The 19,937-nt window shown below is 42.2% G+C and overlaps 1 protein-coding gene across 3 annotated transcripts in view; it reads right to left on the bottom strand.

Moving 5' to 3' along the window:
• Positions 1-19,937, bottom strand: part of TAOK1 (TAO kinase 1) — a 68,410-nt gene that overhangs the window by 6,242 nt on the left and 42,231 nt on the right. For all 3 annotated transcript variants that reach the window (XM_087751550.1, XM_087751549.1, XM_087751551.1), the window contains 13 exons: positions 19,707-19,820; positions 18,841-18,932; positions 16,202-16,295; positions 14,708-14,789; positions 12,557-12,724; positions 11,477-11,680; positions 10,112-10,246; positions 9,299-9,535; positions 8,414-8,542; positions 6,568-6,771; positions 5,812-6,051; positions 1,930-2,142; positions 653-835 (listed from right to left, as the gene is read on the bottom strand). In XM_087751550.1, the coding sequence (XP_087607676.1) occupies positions 653-835; positions 1,930-2,142; positions 5,812-6,051; positions 6,568-6,771; positions 8,414-8,542; positions 9,299-9,535; positions 10,112-10,246; positions 11,477-11,680; positions 12,557-12,724; positions 14,708-14,789; positions 16,202-16,295; positions 18,841-18,932; positions 19,707-19,820 (2,095 nt within the window). The remainder of the gene's footprint in view (positions 1-652; positions 836-1,929; positions 2,143-5,811; positions 6,052-6,567; positions 6,772-8,413; positions 8,543-9,298; positions 9,536-10,111; positions 10,247-11,476; positions 11,681-12,556; positions 12,725-14,707; positions 14,790-16,201; positions 16,296-18,840; positions 18,933-19,706; positions 19,821-19,937) is intronic.

Raw genomic sequence — 19,937 nt, 5'->3', positions numbered from 1 at the left:
GAAAAGCACACTTCAACAAGGAGCACCTTAATACACGTGGACAATTACAAGCTGAAATCTAGGGAGCAGCAGGTCACCCATGGCTGTGGGTCTGGCTGCTTCAGTTTGCTTAGGGCAAAAACAAAACAAGCATAATTTCACAAGGAAACTGCAGCCTGGTCTCCACAGACTGACAAATGGAGCAGATCTGCAGTAAAATAATATTACCATAGAACACGGGGTCTCAAATACATTTTACCTTTTTTCCCCCCCCATCCCCAAAGACACCTATTACCGATACTACACGAATTCCAAAAGCCCCCCGCTAGCTTTAGGTTGTTATTGTCTGTCCTCTAATGAGCCGGGAAGCTAATCTGCAGCTCAGAGACAGAAAGAACAGTTCACTTTCCCTTCTGCCCAGAGAGGCACAGCTCCCTCTGGCACGCTTCAAGCAGCTCTATCCCAGCCAGAAGCTGCTCACACAGGACGGCTGAGCTGGCAGAAAGTTTAGCCTTTGTGTCACTGAGCTATCATCCCAGAGAGGCAAATACCCAAATGATCTGTGTTACTATACACAGCAAGGCAAAGGCAATTTCTCTCTCCATTTAAAGTACAGTGCAATTTAAGATCTGATATATGGAGCACGCTAATGATGCTCGCCTGCTCATTTTACCTTCTGCTCAAGGAGGGCCCGACGGAGGGATACCCTCTGTTCAAGATCACGCAGCTCCCGATCATGCTGGGCTTCTGCCTGCATCTTGATTTTACTCTGATATGCATTCAGTAGCTCCAATTCTTGCTGCAGCTGCATCTTCAAAACCTGGCACTCTGCTTCCTGTGCTTCATCCAAACGCAGCTGGGAAAAGACAGACAATAGAGACGTTTCACTATGGGGTAACCACTCACGACACTCTGGGGGAGGACTGCGAGGAGGGGGAGAGAATGGGATGGGACTTTGTTTTCTTAGCAATACAATTGGTCTCTATTGTACTTCGTTTCACTGAACAGAGGACCTATAGTGACAAAGACTGGTGACAGTGAGCCCACAGCACTGATGCGAGCGATGCTGATGAGCAGTGGTGCCTCAGAACCATGATCCATACGGCAGAGACCAGACTGCTGGAGGTGCTAACATCCACAGCTCTCCTTTTGCTAGAGGCAAAGAGAAGATCTCTTGCTCTGTTCAGCTGGATTCACCAACTACCTGTATGCAGGAGACTTAAGTCCATACCCCTGCCAATGCAAGACTTTGGGAGAAAGAATATAATGACATAAACCTAAAAGCAATATGATACTGAACTTTTAACCTTCCCATACATAAATTAAGCCAGCTACCCTGCCTCACAGCGTCAAATTTGTACAGAGTGATGTGAGCAGGACGCAATATGCAAGAAGCGCAAAGAAAACTGCACATTCAGTTGTAGCAAGGAGTCAAAGCATTGCTCATGTGGTCATTCCTTAAAGAAGGAATCTCTTAAAGAAGGAATCACATAACTTTCACAATACTTTTAACATTCTTTCAGAGTTACAGTCAAAACTCTGGACTCTTCCATGACTCAATGAGCATCTTCCACCAGTGGGACATGCTTTGGTTGGCATCACTGACAAATCAAAACCTAAATGACTTAAGACAGCAAGCTGCACATTATTTAACGATGCTCTAACAGGGACGTTTATGTTGTGAAACTTCATGCAAAAGCAGTCCTCTGGCCACACAGATGCATCACTTTGCATCTCTGCAACAGCAGCTTCAACTTCAACCTGCCTGAAGGGGGTAATACCTCTTTTCCTCTGCATTTGAATGCTGCTTTTTAAATACAGAGGAATGACTGTGCTGGGTATGGCGCATGTAGCAGGGAAGCAGATAGCCTGCTGTCAGGATACAGATTGGTTAAAATGCAAACATCCCTATTTGGCTGAGGAACCCTGGGTCCCTCGGCGGCGACTCACAGCTTGTGTAGAGAGCATTTCATTAATGCTGTGATCATACTGCTCAGCCAGGATAGCCAGCTTCCGGGTCTGCTCCTCCTTGAGCCGTTTGAGGACAGCTTTATGTTCACTCTTTGGCGTGGTCTCCAGCAGATGGTTTCTCAGTGCTTTGTACTGTCTGGTTTGGATCTTGCATGTATCCTGAAACTGCTTCTTTATCTGTAGCTCTTTTGACTGGAAAGATGGAGGGGACACAAACAAAGAAAAAAACAGCACGTTTCAAATGGGAGAAATATCCATTCAAATGGATATTTAGGATTACATTAAGGATATGAGTTCAAGAATCCACAAATGTATATTAACATCTACAGTGCAAGGAGGAAAGCAAAATACACAAGAGGCAGTGACTATTGCTGCAGCTGCTTTGACACTGCTACTGTGCGAAACAATTACAATACAGACACTTCTATAACAAAGCTCCAGCCTAAATACAGCTGTCTCTGCACAAAGAGCCTCACATTTGTCACTGGACTGGATCCAGTCCTGGGTGTTGCTTTTCAAGAAAAGTTCTTGAGGGACAGGACTCATTTATCAGCACCGAAAGCCATACTTACACATGACTGCTTGTATGGCACATATATATGAACACCACTTAATGTTATGAAAAGAAGCAGATCCGGTGCATGGGCAGGGACAGGGAAAAAGAGCAACGCTTTTTCCATTGAGGGTTTGATGAAGATGTATTCTAACTCTTGATACTATGAGCCTGGTTTTCATAAAGATACTCAAAAAACGGCTGGGAAAGACGCTTGGAGATGTGTGCCACAAGCAACATTAGCATTGCGCTAGTCTAGCAAACAAAACAACTCCCCAGTCCCAACGGAGGCTTACTGGAGACTGAGTTTTCCCTTTGCACTTTGCTAGCATCTCTGTATTGTTTAGAGACACAATTTCATGATTGCACACAGGGCTGGGAGACATCAATCCTGGAAAAGGTATCTGGATCTGATTTTGCTGTGTGACCCTGAGGAAGTTAATTATTTTTTTTTCTTTCACCTGCCTTACCTGCCTCCAGAGCAGCTTGTAAGAGTTAACATCTGCTAAGCGTTTTAAGACCCTGAAAAGGAGGGTGTTCTGGAGTTCCTTGTATTTTCCTACAGGAGGGCTAGCAGGGATACTTCTAACTAAGCAAAACCCAGAAGTGATGAGCGATGGTGGTTAAGTGACAGTAAGAAAACAAACAAACAAACAAAAAAGCCCTAAACCCCCCCATCTGGGCAGTCAGTATACACTCTGGGCCATTCCTACTGTCAGCCGCCACGGTCAAATCCTGAAGCACAGGGGGCAGGAACAGAGCACAGGAACAGATTCCCGTCCCTTGGACAAGTTGGAAGAGCTCTGGGATCTGAACCAGCAAGGCAGATATATATATGTGCATGTCTCCCGTCAGCTCCTCCACTGCCTGCTCCTGGCACTAAGTCAAGGCTCAGCGGGGTAGGTGATAAGCGCAGCACTTGTAGCTACCTAGAAAGATGCAGTGGGATCAGACAATATATCCAGCCCCATTTAGACATCAGAATGCTTTGCTGCATAAACCAACAATTCCGCTTTGCTAATCTGATGCAGAAAACAGGACAAAGAGGGATTTCATTCAGACCAAAACATGTATCACGGAGAGGAATACATCGCTTTTACCCTTCCTAAATTCATAGGAAGTTACATCCCTCCAGGAAACCTTTAAGACTGTTTCTCCCTGCCCCTAAGGGAAGCGTCAGCAGGTTACACATTCCCATCAGGGATCTGGTCGCAGCAAAACACCAGCAATCTATTTTGTCCTCGCTTTCTGTGAAGTCTCACTTGCACGCCAGGCTGTTTACAGGCTTCCAATCCCCAGGCTTTAACAACAGGAAACAGAAGGGAGGGGTAAGGTTTCCAGTCAGACTTCTGACAAGATGATTTTGACCTAGTATTGTGAAATACCAGCAAGAGGGTATTTTGCATCACAATTAACACACTCGAAATAATAACAGAGCAGTTTTCACTGAAGGGTGAACTCTAGTTATCGGTCCTTCTGGTGCTGTAATAGTGGCAACAGACACTGACCGTTAGAAGTCTGCTTTCAGGACAAAGGACCTCACTAAATAACAAAGGGAAAGCCTGAAACGCGCACCCTCAAGGGAAAACGTTGCCGAGGAGAGAAACTGAACAAATAGTCAAATTATCTAGTCAAATAAGAATATTTGCCTGCATTAGCCAGAAGCCAGAGAAGAGTTAATACTAGGGCATAGTCTCGATAAATAGGGGATTGTACTACAAACCTAACGGTTGTCTAGCACCGTGTGTCCGCAAAGGTTTGGATTGACAGCTCAAGCCTGAAATCCTTCACTAATCACAGCACAGCCACGCAAAGCAAAGCGCGAGCTTTCCATGCTCCCGGCAAAATGCTCCAGCCCTGTCCTCACTGGAAAAGAGAAGGGGCTGAAGAGTCTGCAGAGGTGGGAGGGCAGCCAAGGCTCCGCAGCCCAGAGAGACCACCGATCCTGCTGTCCCGACTGGCAGCGAGGGAACGAGAACGGACACGCTGCCCACTCGTGTTTGCGCCGCGTCACCTTGGGGAGGCAGAACTCATTCATGCTAATCTCAGAAGGATCAACCTAATACAGCTGCTTCGGTTTTATTCAGCTCAGAGTGCAGCGCAGCTTCCCTGTGAAGTCATCAGCTATTTATACACTATATCCTTGGAGATTCTCAACAGCGATCAGATGGTCCCTTGTTCTCACAAGCTAGGTTTTCACTATTTAATATTATTCTAATATTGACAAATCAGTTTGGTTTTTCTTTTGCTGAAGTTCTATTTTCAAGTTGGTTATTTTCTCTGGAACAAGATAACTTGCAGGTGGTGAAAACTAAGTCAGATGGGAAATATCACAAAGAGGAAAGACCTAGAACAACAAAGAAACCCCATGCTCAGTATGCCATACACTCATTTTGTTACTGGCACAGCTGAACACTGGGTGGAGAGAAGAAGTCTGCCTCCTCAAAGGAAATGTACCAGGCAGCTTTGTGAAAGGCCTTATACTCCCTTCTCAGACACTTCAGAATAAACCACTGGACTTCTTTGGATGAAGTGAAGGCTTACAATGAAAACACTAAGAGCCTCAATTACAGAGGCCCTATAGTTCTGGTCAGCCACCGCAGCTACAAGGGCAGCATGAGAAACCCATGAGAGCACAGCACAGCAGAGGTCAGTGCTAGGAGCGCCCTGAGGACACTGCAGCTGGCTGGTCTCTCTCTTACCCCCACACTTGCTAGCATACCAGCCTTAATATAAAACAATAACAAGGTGTGCTAGCCAAGACCCATAGTGCAGTTCATTTTGATGCACAGAGCAATGCAAAGCTTTTTTTTTTTTTTTTTTTTTTTTTTTAAATGACTGCTTCATTACAGAAAAATAGATTTTCTTCTTGCATATGGGGGGAGAAGAGGATCAGAAAACGGTGTAGGAGGAAGAAGAGGGCAAAAAAGGGCACTGCAAAGATTAAATGTGTTTTTAAACTACCACAAAAAGGATGGCACATTGCCGAGAACAATAGCTTTTCACACAAAATGAGGGAATAGTGCTGCTGTGGCCTGCCTACAATACGCTGCTACCCTGATCACCATTGCTATAGTTCATACGTATGGCGCTTGTAGGGCCGCAGATGCACCCTGACAGTTACACAACTTGACAAATACGACACTTTTTAAAAACGTTATTCATTACAGAATGAGACACCTCTTAAAATTAACGAGCTTCAAAATACCTTGGACCTGCATACCCTGCAAATGAAAACTGAGCTGTAATGTACCACTTTTCCACCACCACCAGCAGCTAGTGTCCAGAGCTCCTACATCACTTAGTACCTTCAGGCTCTTGGGCTGCTGCCGGACCTCCATGACGTGCTTACGCCTCAGCTCCCGCTCCCGGCGCTTGTTGTATTCCAGCTGGTTGGTGAGCTCGGTCTGGTGCTGGAGCCGGATCAGCTCACAGCGCATCTTCTGGATGGTACTGAGATGGCGGAACTCCAGCTCCTGCATGGACTCGTGCTGACGCAGCAGCATGGCGTGCTCCAGGTCCTTCTGCGTCTGCCTTTTGTTTAACTCCTAACAGGAGGACAGAGGGAATTATTAGATTCTTTGTACTTACTTGGATTTCCATTCACAGCCTGACATTTCACCTTGTTCACAAGGGCATTTCTCTCTTTCCAAGGCATTTGAGGACAGAGCAGAGAGTTTCTACATCTTATCAGAAGCAGACAGCACCACCACCGGTAATTTTTCCTTCCTCATTTCACTTTTCTTCTTCCTGTTCTAGATGCTCAACAGGATTCACAGTAAGCATTTTCTAGAAAGGACTGTAATTGTTGTGTCTGTTGACTTTTTGGATCTAACAATTCTCCCACAATAGGGCACTAATATGAACATTTGATTCCGCATGATCCCCTAAATGCCATAGGGATTACCAGACGGCATTGCAAAACATATCGAACCACTAGTTTACCAAAAAACTTCAGATGTGGTAATTACCACTTCAGTGAGACTGGAGTTGGATGGCAGGTGCTCCTGCGAGATACATTTCACACAGGTGGTTCCAGGTCTCATCTCTGCTTATTCTCTTACCTCCCGAACCAGGTCCTGCTCCAGATTATGGCGGCCAAGGAGCATCCGTCTCTTAAAGCGGCGACACTCCAGCTCCAAGTACTGCCTCTGACGCCTCAGTAAGTTGGCTTCTTCCTCTGCCTGGAAATGCTGGATGTTCTCCTTCTGCTTGGAGAGCCACTCCTGCTTCTCCTTCTTTGGAGTGCTCTGGTTTTCATTCAGCTCCTAATAACAGCAAGGTAATTAACTGTGGAATAGTCACATTAAGCTCCTTGGCCCTGAACAACCGGATAGATTTGACTAATAAACTACATTTCAGACAAAGCCATACCACCTTGTCTTCTCATGGCTGGTACCATCCCAGCCTCTGCCAAAACACATCATATCACCTATCAGAGGGAACACCAGGAGACAATTCACAACGGAGCACATTTAACGACAACTTTTTTTTGCATTGGCCATTTTAACCCATCAAAATGCTGGTTCCCGTCCACAGTTTCCAGACATATATATTAGCTCAAAACATAAAAATGATGGTTTGCCACTGAAAACAAAGACACTTGGAGGTCCTGCCATACTGCCTGACAAATGTTTTTACAGGCTCCCAAGGGCTGAGAAGAGAAGGAAAACGTTGTTATCCTGTCAAGCATTGTTATCCTATCTCATTTACAAACGTTGTTCATACAAAACTCCAGCCACATGAAGCACATCAGAAAATTTGTGTCTTGCTTGATCAGAACATGCACACGCTTTATAAGTAACTCGTCAAGGCAGGGCTGCTCACTGAGACTCCATAACTTACAAAACCAATATAAAGTTCACAGGTGAAACATAAGGCCACAGTTTCCACATTTGTATTAAATTCAATATACAGCTTGAAGCACCTTTGGCAAAAGACTCTGCTTGCTTGAACTGCATACTAGAGATGCCCATACAGCAACTAAACTTGTGATAGATTTCAACTTAAGTACGAGACAGAACTCCTCTGTATTTCATCAGTGTTTCTTGGTACTCTGTGATCTACTGTCCACTTAGAAAAAGATTCTATGTTATTATAAAGAGCCCACGCTACTAGTTTTTCTTAGATCTTTCTTGGCTCTGCTGCTCTTTAGCCTTTTTTTCTCCTGGGAAATGTCTATGTTTGGGAATATTCCCCTTTGGAGCAACTTCCAAAGTTGTGTCACACGAGTTGATGGTTGAGCACTAAATGGTTCTTTCAAAAAAATTATTTATAGGGCTTACGGTTTCAGCCACTCCACAAAAAGAATGAGGAAGTTTGATTCTACAGTTTCTCTGCATTTCACAAAGGTCATGATTTTCACTACAATACAGTGATTATTAAACTATTACACAGCTTTCTCCATTAAAATTAAAGTGTCTTACAGATAGTTTCATTAAAAAAAGAAATCTGCAGGTCATCTTTCCTGCTCTGTTTTCTTGCTGCTGCTACAGAAATATCATTTAAGTGATAAGAAACTTCACTAACTGCTCAGTGCATGGTCAATATCTGCAGCAACAAGGTACAAGAAAAATCCTCATGACCTTTCTTAAACTATCTTTTTTCATTCCTTAGTATTGCCAATTCTGCATGTTTCTGGCTAAGAAGTAATATTAAACAATGGAGAAGTTTGTACTTTCACAAGATAAACATATAGGTGCCCATATATAAATAAACTCTCTTACTCTAATGTCAAAGACATGAAACAAATACAGTACATATAGGACTCTGCTCATGAAATGCAGAACTTGCTGCAATCCAGCGGAAGATCTCTTGCGCACAGTGGCACTTCTATTTCCGAATATTCACTGTTCTCACACTGTATCCTACACTGTACTACATTCACATTTCCCATTACAGATGAGTTACCTCTTTCAGCTGCTCTTTACGGAGTTTATATTCTCTCTTCTGGGACTCCAGGAAACTGTTCAATTCTTTTTTCTGTTGGGCCTGAATATGCTGTTGAAATTTCTTTTCTTCATTGGCCATCACTTTAGCCTACAGCAAATCCAGCAGCAAATCAGTTTAATCCTTCGGGACTCACAGCTCATGTTCCATTTCAGCCCCAAGACCAAGAACTCATGGTACAGTCACCACGATACTCACCACGACTGAGTAAGCGCAAGTCTCAGGGGCTTGCCCTCACCCTCTTCTCATTTCACCCCCACCATCAACGCACCCAGCAGCAGTCCTTTTTCAGCGCCTCATTTCCTCAGCCCTATTGTTCAGTTAGTCTTGTCTAACAAAGTCAACACCTTATGATAAACTATAGCCTTAGCTCTCCACCGAGAGATCCAAGATGAACAAAGAATCAATAATAATTGCTGTAGGCGGCACCACTTCATTATCAATTATTTAAAAGCATAAAAACCCCCATATCCATAAGCAACTAGATGGTGAACATATAAGCATAGCGGGCACATTTCTCTGCAGGCTAATCTGCCTCCGTAACACTTGATGGCAGTCAGTTATTGACAGCACATACGTGGCAAAAGAAAGGAAAACCCTTACGGTATTTTTTCTGGGGTCAGTATACTAACATTTAGTATAACGCACTGTGATGAAGGACATACCTTTCCTCTAGTTACATAAACCCCTTAGTGTAAGGAGGTGATGTATTAGCCTTTTTCTAATTAGCAATTTGCTTGGCTCCTGAAAACAGACTACAATGTCATGCCTTCATCAGTGAGGGGAAGCGGACAATTCAATGTAATTAACAAATAGAGACTGGTCTGCTAAACCGTAATCTCCTACCTCTTTTTCCATGGCTGCTTGGTGCTTTTTAATTAGCTTTTCCATTTCTGCAGCAAAATTGTTACGCTGTGTTTCAAGATCTTTGTCCAACCTGAGGCGATGCTCGTCCATCTCTGCCTTCAGTTTATTCTCTAATGCCATCAGTTGCTTCTGGTGTTGCCGTCTCATACGTTTATAGCCAGACATCTGCTCTCGAAGTTCAGAGTCTTGTTCATGTTCCTGCATTTGCCTTGTCACCTAGGAAGGTAACCACATCGGGCCAAAAGTAAGTTAATGCTTCTTAGTCTGCTTTTCAGCAGTCTTCAAACCACAAAAGAAAACTGTTCAGTAAAGAAATATGATTTTGTTGTGAAGAAAAGCACACATCCTAATGGCATCAGAGCAGATTAAAAACTAAATTCTGCTGCGGAAGATAAGCTCACAAGGGCTCCAGCAAAAAAACTGTACAATTGTTATAAAGCTGGTACTAAATAATGTCTTTTTAGCCCACTGTAGTGAGTGTGCATATATATACACACAAATATACATAATATGCGTATGAAAAGAAAAGCCAGCTTATAATAATAAGCAGTTTCCTGCATTCTGCTAGGCATATTGGTTTTGAAAATATCTAATATACACAAATTACATTTGCCCAGGTGTCGCATTTAAGCTTTTATTAACTTACATTAAAATATTTCAGTGATAATATCTCAGTTAACGAGGATAGCTCATATTCTGATGAAATCCTAACAGCTCTAAGTAGTTTCATAGCCTTATGTTCAAAGGCATCCCTCCCTATACAACTTCATCAAAACAAAAACCTTAACGTACCAGCGATGCTGTGCGTATAGTAGCAAAGTGCTCTCGATTGCGATAATGAGACTTGTGGCGAGATACTTGGGGAGGAGACTGGGGTTCTGATGCTCTTGTTCGAGGATCTGATTCCTCTCTGTAGTTTTCTTCCTCCTTATCAGCAAATATTAATGTGAGAGAATAGAGAATCTCTGTTACTAAAGGTTTTTATTTTGGTCTGGTTCCAAAGAGATTGAAACGGAAGAAAAAACGTTTTTACATTCAGCAGCCCTGAAAGATCCTCTTGCCAAGATGCTGGATAAAGGAATATACTGCAACAAGAGCTCTGATCTGCTATCCTTGCTTTTGGAAGTTTCATTGTGCATTTTTATTACTAGGAGGAAAATTACTAATTAAAACTGAAAATGAGAAAAATAAATGGAAAACTGAAAACTGAGTTAAACAGTTTACTTCAACAAAACATAAAAGCTATAAAGTAGATTATATCAAGTCTGAAAGAAAAAAAAAAAAAAAAAATCTTTGTAACCCTGAAAGACAGAGAAGATTTCCATTACACCCACTACAGAAATACCTCAAAGCAAATTTTAAAATTTGTCATGGTGTATTCCACATTCTTATTTTGAGTTTGTCATTCATCACAGAGCGATTAGTAGTTAGATATGATATACTAATTAACTCCCTGAGGAAATATCTGCGTCTTTGTTGCGTATCTGGGCAAAGAACAAAACATTCTAACCACACCTGTCATTAGCTAGGGAAGCGTTACTGGTTTGAGAGAAGGTGGGATAACCCCTCTGCAGCAAGAGCAGCACGGTTCAGAGGGACGCTCCCCAGTTTATCCTTCGTCGTGCAGAGGTAAAGCGGGTGAAGTGGTTTCCCAGCTTGCCATGGCCAGAGTGCTGCCTTTCTTTTTCTGTGCATCTTTGTTCATTAACCAAATATTCCAATCAAGTGCTGGGAAGCTGGGTGCTTCAGGAGCAGATTTCAATTACTACTGAGGGTCTTATGTTTAAGAATTCACTAACTAGGAGGTAAAAAATGGGAACTCTCACATCCTTTTGTCCCACGAAGCAGTGCTCTGCAACTTAAGGGCATTCACTAAATAACCCTATTCACAAGCTGCCATTCCAGCTCCTCACGGTAAAGCAAACTGGTTTTGAAACAATGCAATTGGTAAAATAATTTTCAGTGAATCAACAGAAATAAACGATTTTTACAGCAACCTTCCAAAGTTTCCAGCGCACATTAATATACTGGGACACAATATTAGAACCTGCAGATAATGATTTAGGATAGGAAGCACTCAACTTTTAGTCATTCTGCCAACCAAATCCTCTCCCATTTTACACCTTCAAAGTTATCCAGTAAAAATCCAACGCTTACCGGCTTTAAATGAATGACAGAGCTATTTGACATCACGGTGTGGTCCCCCTCCATCATATCCAGCTCGCTCTTATCATCCGAGGCATCTGGAAGACTGTTAACACTACTGCTTTGGCTACTGGCACTGATAGACATACTAGGAATGGACTGATTACTTCCGACACTGTTCACTGTTCCTGTCCTGCCGACACCATGATCTTGTTCCTAGGAGAAAGGAATTATTAAGAAAATCCAAATCCATCACAGCTGTATCTATGGACATTACCAAATGAAATGTTCATTCCATTCCTTTCTAAAGGCATCTACGTGCCATGTCACGGCAGTTCCCACCCTCCAGGCATCGCCATGAAACATTTCTCTTGTCGGATGCTGGGGAGAGAAAGAATCAACCTTGTCAAGATTAACTGGCTGATGTCAGATTCTTTTCAACAGCGAGCCTGTTAACAAGCTGAACTCTATCATGTATCAGCAACAGTGTGTCACCAGAAACTGTTCTGACACCAGCATCATCTAAGTGCTCAGCTGGGACCCTGCACCTCGCACGGTTCCTTTGGGTACATGAGAGAACTGAAATCCAGAGAGTCTCAATTTCTGCATGGTAATTGCAGCATGCAACCCAAAAAACATAATTTCCGTGACGACTTTTTTCTTTTTTTTTTTTTTTTTTTGTTTAAACCAAGTATAAATATCTATGTCTTAGACTCAGAATAACATTCTCCAGACAAAACTGGAAGACTGTCAAGGGCCTTGTACTTATGGTCGAAATAGAGGTTAACTGTGGTTGCTGAAAGACTCCTCATGAAGCCTTATAAACAGGCAAAGCAAGCTAGGATTTACAGAACTGGAAGCTAACTGTTCAAGCATGAACACATGGCACAGCTTCTTGCCAGCACTAGGCATCTACCCTGTTTGTCCTTGTTTGTGCCTTGAGGTAGCTTTATTCCAAGCACAGAAAGGAAGACAGAGTTTACAGCCAGGTGTGTAAACAGCCTCCATTCGTTTTAACAATATCTGAGTTGTGGTTATTTAAACGACAGCACCATTTTCTGGTTCAGTGATGAAATCCAAAGTTTCTCTCACCTCCTCCTCCTCCTGTGTTTCGACTGCAGGGCCATTGTGTGCCTCCTGGAAGAGGAGCTTCTTCATTTTACGATACTGCAGGTTGTCCAGTTCTCTCACTGCATCCTTTGTTCTCTGAATCAAGTCTATTAACACTGTTTCGGGCCGCTCCCGAAGAACAAACATGTGCTGTAGAACACATAAATAGGTGAGTGACCTCTAATGCCTCCAGTGCACATGCTTTGAGGATAAAATTATGAGCTCTAGTTGGGTTTGTTCGCCCTCTTCCCTGCACAGGAGGAGAATGCCTTCACAGCTTACACTGGCACTATTTTGAGACTTCGTGATCCAGACAGATTTCAGAATGATTGCTTTCTGATGGAAGACATCCACCAAAAAGTAAAGATGTAAAAAAACCCCAGAAACGGTATTCCATGTACCATGAAAACAGGCTCAGTTTAAACCTAGACTTCTTTGGATGTTGGGGTATTTAAAGACGTTATCTACTTGTGCTTTACAGGGGGAAGAGCAACAATTAAAACATATAAATGCTAAAGGTGTTAGACTGGTTAAGTATCTCTAACCAAATGTTAATTAACTCATCAGCTAACTCTCACTATAAAACCCTTTTCCTTTTTTAGAAAAGCTTGAGAATCAAATATTTGGCATACAGCTCTGAGTCATAAAATAGGATGTGAACGTTCAATCCCAGCCCTAGAACAGTTAGCCATGTTATGCTCTTTTTTTTTTTTTTTTAAATATTCACTGCATTTCACTGCAAAGGTGGCTACATTTTGCCAATAGGTAAAACAAGTCCTGTCTATGTATGTCAGAAGCAGCTTTTGCAGTCTCCAGATGAAATGTGCTGTGCAAGCATGAGTCATTATTAACACCACCTCTAGTTTCATTTTGTTCCTTTGGAGAACTGCATTGCCATTTCCAACATGTCACATTCCCTACCTGTCCCTGTTAAGTGGCATGCAGCTGTTTCAGACTATAGATAAGGAAGGAATACATTCACAAACGTTTCATTTCCATCAATGTTCTCTTTAATTGCAGTGCATTGCTCAAAATAAAACCAATCCGCAGAATTCTGAAATGGCAGGACTACACACCCACACTGAAACCTTTACTGGATAATTGCATTTACTTTCTGAATACACAGTTTTTAAAGAGGCAAAAGTCCTCAGAACCATTTCAGTAAAAACATGCAAAAAGGTGATGATAAAACCTTCATAAATAGCATCCATTTCCCTGCAATGCAAAATTTTGGAAAACCGCTGTTTAGCAAAACAGGGCTGGGATAAAAATCCCCCAAAATAATGTCACGAACACTGTCAAGAGAATGACAAGTTCGCAAAATTCTGAACGCCACCTGATGCCACAAAGGAAATCCATCAAAGTCAGACTTAAAATAAAGCAGCTCTAACACCTAACTTCTACGTGAGTTACGTTCGCTTAGGAACACGTCAGCTTTTTGCAACAATCTACCACATTGGCTTTGTTTCCAGACTAGAGCAAGGAAAATCTAGTATCTGCAGCATACAGGAGCACAAATGAAGAAAAAAAAAGGCTAAGAAATAAAGCAGGAGAAAACCTGCAGATGGCTGAGGCTTATTCATGTCAAGGAAAAGCATGGGGAAGAAAACTTGCTTTCCTCTGCCCCCGTTCCCCCAGGGATACTATTAGAATAGCGCATTTCAGTTCTACGTGTAAAGTACATAGGTGATGGGAGAGGATAAAAAGCCTTTAGGGGTACATATAGCATAGAATAAAGAGGGAAGTAATGAAAGGTATTTGTTAACTAATGCATGGCAGCTCTGTCAGGATTAATTATAATCACTGGAAGGATAGACTGAGCTTGAGAAACTGAAACTCTCAACAAGTTGATGGTCATCTAATGTCACTGGCTGGGGCATCCTTTTATGTTGAGAACAAGGCTGGCTTGGAGAGTCACCTGGGGAACTGCCCGAGACACTGCAAAGGGGCAGTACAGCTGGGACCACCACCTCAGTACACTCCACAGCACCCTCAGCTCAAAGGTGTTAGGGATAATGGGCAGAGAGAGCATCGTTAACCGTAACCTAGCACGGTAGGTGAGACAGAAGAGTGTCACAGGGCACAGCCCATTTCTAATACCATGTGGAAAACAAAAAGGACAAGCAAGCCAACCTTCAGAAGCTCCTCTGATGTAGGCCTGTCTTGAGGAATTTTCTGGAGGCAAGAATCTACGAAGTTTCGAAAATAATCAGACCTGTGGCAAGGAAAGAGAAAAAAACCAAACAAACACCTGAGTTAACTCCCCAGTTTAATTTTCAAAGCTCGTTAAGGAAGCAAGACATTCACATTGGGGCACTGCTAGTAGAAAGAGTGGGGATAAACCACAGAGACCCAGTACTTCATAGTACAGCCTCTAACGTCCCTAGTCAAGCCAAAGCCCACCGCTATTAGTGGGCAGATCCCTTTAACCTCAGCTTCCAGACAAAATGTTTCAGCGTAAGAATGCAAAAATATGGGGCAATTCAAGAGGAAGGGAAGTTCCGTGTGAAGGCAGACACCCACGTATCTCAGTGGGAGAGCATCAATCCTGTCAAATTCTATATTGCACAAACTCTTCAAGGTCTAATCAGAGCCCCTGCCCTGTTTCACCTCTGTGCACCAGTGTTTCATCTGCAAACTGTATTAACACCCAATTCCTGAAATGCCTTTGGCCCCTCTGCACAATAGTGTACAAGTTGTGTCTATCTGTCAAAAGTAAGACTTAAGATCATGATTTGCTTAGTAACATCTCTCCCTCTGCAAGCTGAAATTCTGTATTTTGCCCTTTCTTTCCCTGAGCACAGGTTTTCAGAAGGGCAGGATTATACCCTGAAAACAGCAGCACATCAGTTGTACAGGTTTTATTTCTTTCCTCCCCCACCGCTCCTCCCCTCCCATCATGTAATGGTTTTTTTTTGCTACTGCAATGTTTCAGTAAATTAAATTATTGCATTTTTTGGTCAGAAAAATGCATAAAACGAGTTGAATGTTTTGTCAAGCACCAGGGTGTGAAAGAGCCTAGCCAGATATCTCAGAAGTAGAAAAAAATTTACAAAAACATGGCACAATGTATTTTTTAGAGGCCTAGGACTATGGCTTAGAAAAACATAGTTAGGGATTTTTTAACTTTTGAAATTAGTTTACTGTGTTTGCTGTTTCAAGAGACAGTTGTTGAGGCTGGGAGGCACAAAATATTACTACTGTGCTTTATTCTTCTGAAGTTTATGCCACAGACACTTGCCGCACACAAGCGGCGTCTTCATCTTGCACAGCAATACTTCAGCAAAACAAGACTTAGGAACTGACAGTGTGGTTTGTGATTAAAAAACACTAAACCCCACATTTTTGGCTAGCCTGGGAGCTTCAAAAGTTTACTGACCCATGAACTGAATGTTTTACAGGATCTTATGTTCTTCCAGCAGCATGTCCTGCTTCTGTTACATTCTCGAGTCTAAAATGCATATTTAGTAATTGGTCAATTTTGTATATAAAATGTATAGCGAACCTAATAAGAACCTTCCAGCTCACATCCTCCCAACAGGAATCCAGCCATTTCAAGAACTCAGCATGACAAAGCACTCCATTTACAGCAATTCCCTACAACATTCCTCCCTCCGTAATACTCACCATTCATTAGACTGTAGTGTAGGGGATTCATTCTGCGCTATGTGATATAAGGCACTCATTGCGTTCATATTAAACAAAGGAGGCTTCCTTTCCGCTACACACAAAAGAAAATAATTTTTATATAGGGAGATAGTCTCATGTTTTTGCTCTTTGTCAGTTTACATCCCTTTAAAAAGAAAACCACATCAGCAGAATCACTATTGCCTGAACGCGGAACCCCAAACCAACCCTACCCTGCAATCAGAGAGATATGTTGGCATATGTCCTATACCATTGCAGAAGATGAAAGCACTTTGAAGATCAAATGCCTTGTCCTCTCAAGCTTTTAAATTACGTGGTTTATCATAGTTGAGTTCTCTGACTCATTTTAATGTACTAAAATAGGAGTAAGTTAACAGTAAGCTCTATACTCGGTGTTTAGCCACTAAGCATTCGTGGGTTCACCCCCCTCCCCTTTTTTTTTTTCTGAAGCTACAGTTGCTAAAAAGCTAACAAATATTTAATTCTAGCAGGACAGCAGTGATGAAGAAAAAGCTGGTTACAAGAACCATCAGATCACACTTAACTGACTAAGCACATGGGCAGGAAGTCAGTAACAGGCCAACTCTTTATACTATTTTGAGACTTGCATTCTCTTTGGCTCTTCTCTCTCTTTCAAGCTTGTGTTACTCTTATAGACTGACACAGCATGAAAGCTTAATGAGGAAGGAGATGATCTCACTGTAACAACAAAATTGAAGCTTCATCAGAATGTTTATGGGGCAAACCTATGAAGCTCAGCCTCGCCATAAACATTCCAGAGAAGCTGGTCAGGCCACGAGGACGTTCCTACGCTAGTGAAAAATGTAACAGAAAACTTTCCTTCCTGAAAAAAAACAAACAAGGGAAAAATAATGCTAGTTTTCTTATTCTGCTTTTTAATTTCGAGTCGAATAATAGCAGTTAGCTATGTATCAGAGATCACCGTTCACTCATTGCTATCAGAGGACGGACCTAAGCCCTACAAATTCCTCAGAATGGGTAAATTGAGGAGTTAAGCCTTTCCTCAAATGTAGCGCTTTACCTTCTCTAATCTGTCAGATAACCAGTTGCCGCTATGGAAGATCAGACTGATTATCCATTAAACTACTTTAACGGACCCCTTAAAGTATTTAAACTGACTATTCTCTTTTTTCTCTTAACTCACCCAAATAAAATAAAAATCCTTAGGAAACACTGAAACCGAGCCCTCAATGAGGCCATTTCTAAGCCTAAGTAATAGTTTGAGAAGACTACCGCATGTCTCATTTTGCTGCCTTCTTCCCATGCTTATTCAAACCAACACAAATGAGATAACCACACCGACCCAGCCTACAACACTCTACCGCCCTGACCTAGTCTCACCTCCCACCAGGCTAAAAGCCGTAGATGAAGCCTAACGCTTCATATTGCAAAAAGGCAGCGTGCGGGAAGGCACCCGGGGGTGTGGTGGCCATGAGCTCACTGCATTCCTGGAGCGCCGCAGCCAGCCAAGTCTCCTTACTCCACTCGGAGCAGGATTCTGTCATGACAGTCACACCCCTGCAACTTGTTTTATATTGGCAACCAAAAAAAAAAAAAATCATCTCTGCTCTGAAGAAAGAATCTATTTCATGTCCTGGAAGAAAATGAAGTTGACAGTTTGGAATGCCAGACAGCATTTTTAGCTAAACTGTGCAGTTCGCATGGATTAGCGTGTTCCTGAGAGCTCTCGCTGCCTGGTCGGGCTGCTCCTCCACTGAGGTCGGTTTGGAGTGCGGGCAATGAGATCTGACGGGGATGGTAGGACAGCCTCAGGTGTAACGAACACCACCGACCCTCACCATCCCAAGAAAAACTTACAGCTAAGTGCTTCTAGAGAGCTGGATCCTGACTGAAATCTGAGTAGTGCTGTGTGCTGTGTTGTGCTTCAGCGAGTGCTTTTTTGTTCCAAGAAAACACTACACGTTAAATTTAAACAGAATGCCATACGAACATAGTCCTTTTAAATTGACGTTTTGCTTTAAGGAGTCTGTTGTAATGGCAGTGCCATCATTTCTTTTGGGTTTGATTTATAGGTCACCACTTCAAAACTGGATTATTCCATATCTTTTTCTTTAAAAAAAAAGAGATTTTCCAGCCAAATCTATTCACAAGTGACAACATACACTGAATATAGCTTTGAAGCTGTCCACTTATCCAAAACTTCATTATTGCAGGACTTGTTAATGTATCTTAAATTTTCATGCAAACAATAGGAACTTATATCATTAAACATATTTTCACAGTGGTACTTTTAATGGTTCATTTCTAAAGCTGTTCAGCAAATAGACTGTTTTTCAGTTCAAAAGTTAACTGCCTCTCCCACAGAACGTGAACACCTTTAGTGATACAGCTTGGCTATTTTCTTTGTCTAAATAACTCTTTTTCTTCAGGTAATGAAAACATCGGTTCAATAAACATCAAATTGGAGACTTAGTCTTGAATTCTAGAGAGCACATTTAGCTCTTTCCTCTAAAACTCAAGTCCCAGAGAAACCAGGACAAGGAAGGAAGCACAGATCTTCTGCACTGTGATTCAGCTGAATAAGTTCTAGGTATTAAGTAACTACATTTTATAATTTTTCAAAGAAAATAACTTACCTAACTCAATACAGGTAATCCCAAGAGACCAAACATCTACCTTGCCATCATACTGCCCTTCATCCATGGCTAAAATCACTTCTGGGGCCATCCTAAAATAGGAAATTGGTGCTTATAAAATTGTGTGCAATGGAACACGTTATCATCATCAGTATTTCAATGAAACAGGCTGTTTCACTGATTTCAGCTACCGTAAACAAATCATTCCCCAAGGTATCAGGCATGAACATGGGATACTGGTAACAAAGACCAGGCACCCACACCAGTACAAGCCTACACAGAGGCTGCGCAATGGTCTCCTGTGCTTTGCCCAGCTCTCCATTTATAAGTATCACCACCTTCTTGCCCTCCCACGTTTCCAATAGTTTAGCTGGCTGGCCAACTCTGGTGAAATAGTTATAGCATGCAGTTGTGTAAACACCGCAGATTAGGTGTAAGAGATCAAAAGCATACAAGGGATCTGCAAAGGGTTTTGTTCAATGAACCTGGCCTTTCCTATGAAAGAAAAAACACTTCAGTTATTTCAACAACCAGACGCGGTGAGAACATACGAATTGTTAAAACCACTGGGGGGAGTGATTAAAATATATTACAGATGATTCAGTCCCACCTCTACCACTTAAAGCCAGGGTAAGTAGAACAATAAAATATTTTTGTTACTTTTTATGAACTACAAATACAAGGATTCACAATTTCTTCAAGTCAGAGCCTAATTACTATTTAATCCTTTTTTGCAAAGCACATTTTATCACTACCACAACCAGAAGATTGCAAAGCTAGCTCCAATAAAGCCCAAGTATATTAAATACCTAATAAACGATCCTTTTAATTCATAAAGCCAGATATGCGTAAAACTCTTGGCTTACCAATATGGCGTCCCCACAAATGAGTTGGCAGGAGATGCTATGGAAGCAGACCCAAAGTCAGCAAGTTTCACCTGTCCTGGCTCTGTCAGCAGGATGTTTCCTGCCTTGATATCTCTGGTTATAGAATACAAATGTCAGGATTATTTCTCTCCAAAAAAGAAAACCTTCTATATGACAGACTACAAAACACACCAGTATTCACATGCCCAAGCTGCAGAATACCCACATTTC

The sequence above is a fragment of the Nipponia nippon genome, unplaced genomic scaffold (assembly GCF_047370975.1).
Source record: "Nipponia nippon isolate SJK-2023a ecotype South Korea unplaced genomic scaffold, ASM4737097v1 scaffold_15, whole genome shotgun sequence".
NCBI lineage: Eukaryota > Metazoa > Chordata > Aves > Pelecaniformes > Threskiornithidae > Nipponia > Nipponia nippon.
Note: the sequence above shows the minus strand (reverse complement) of the source record. Positions and strands in the feature narration are given on the sequence as shown.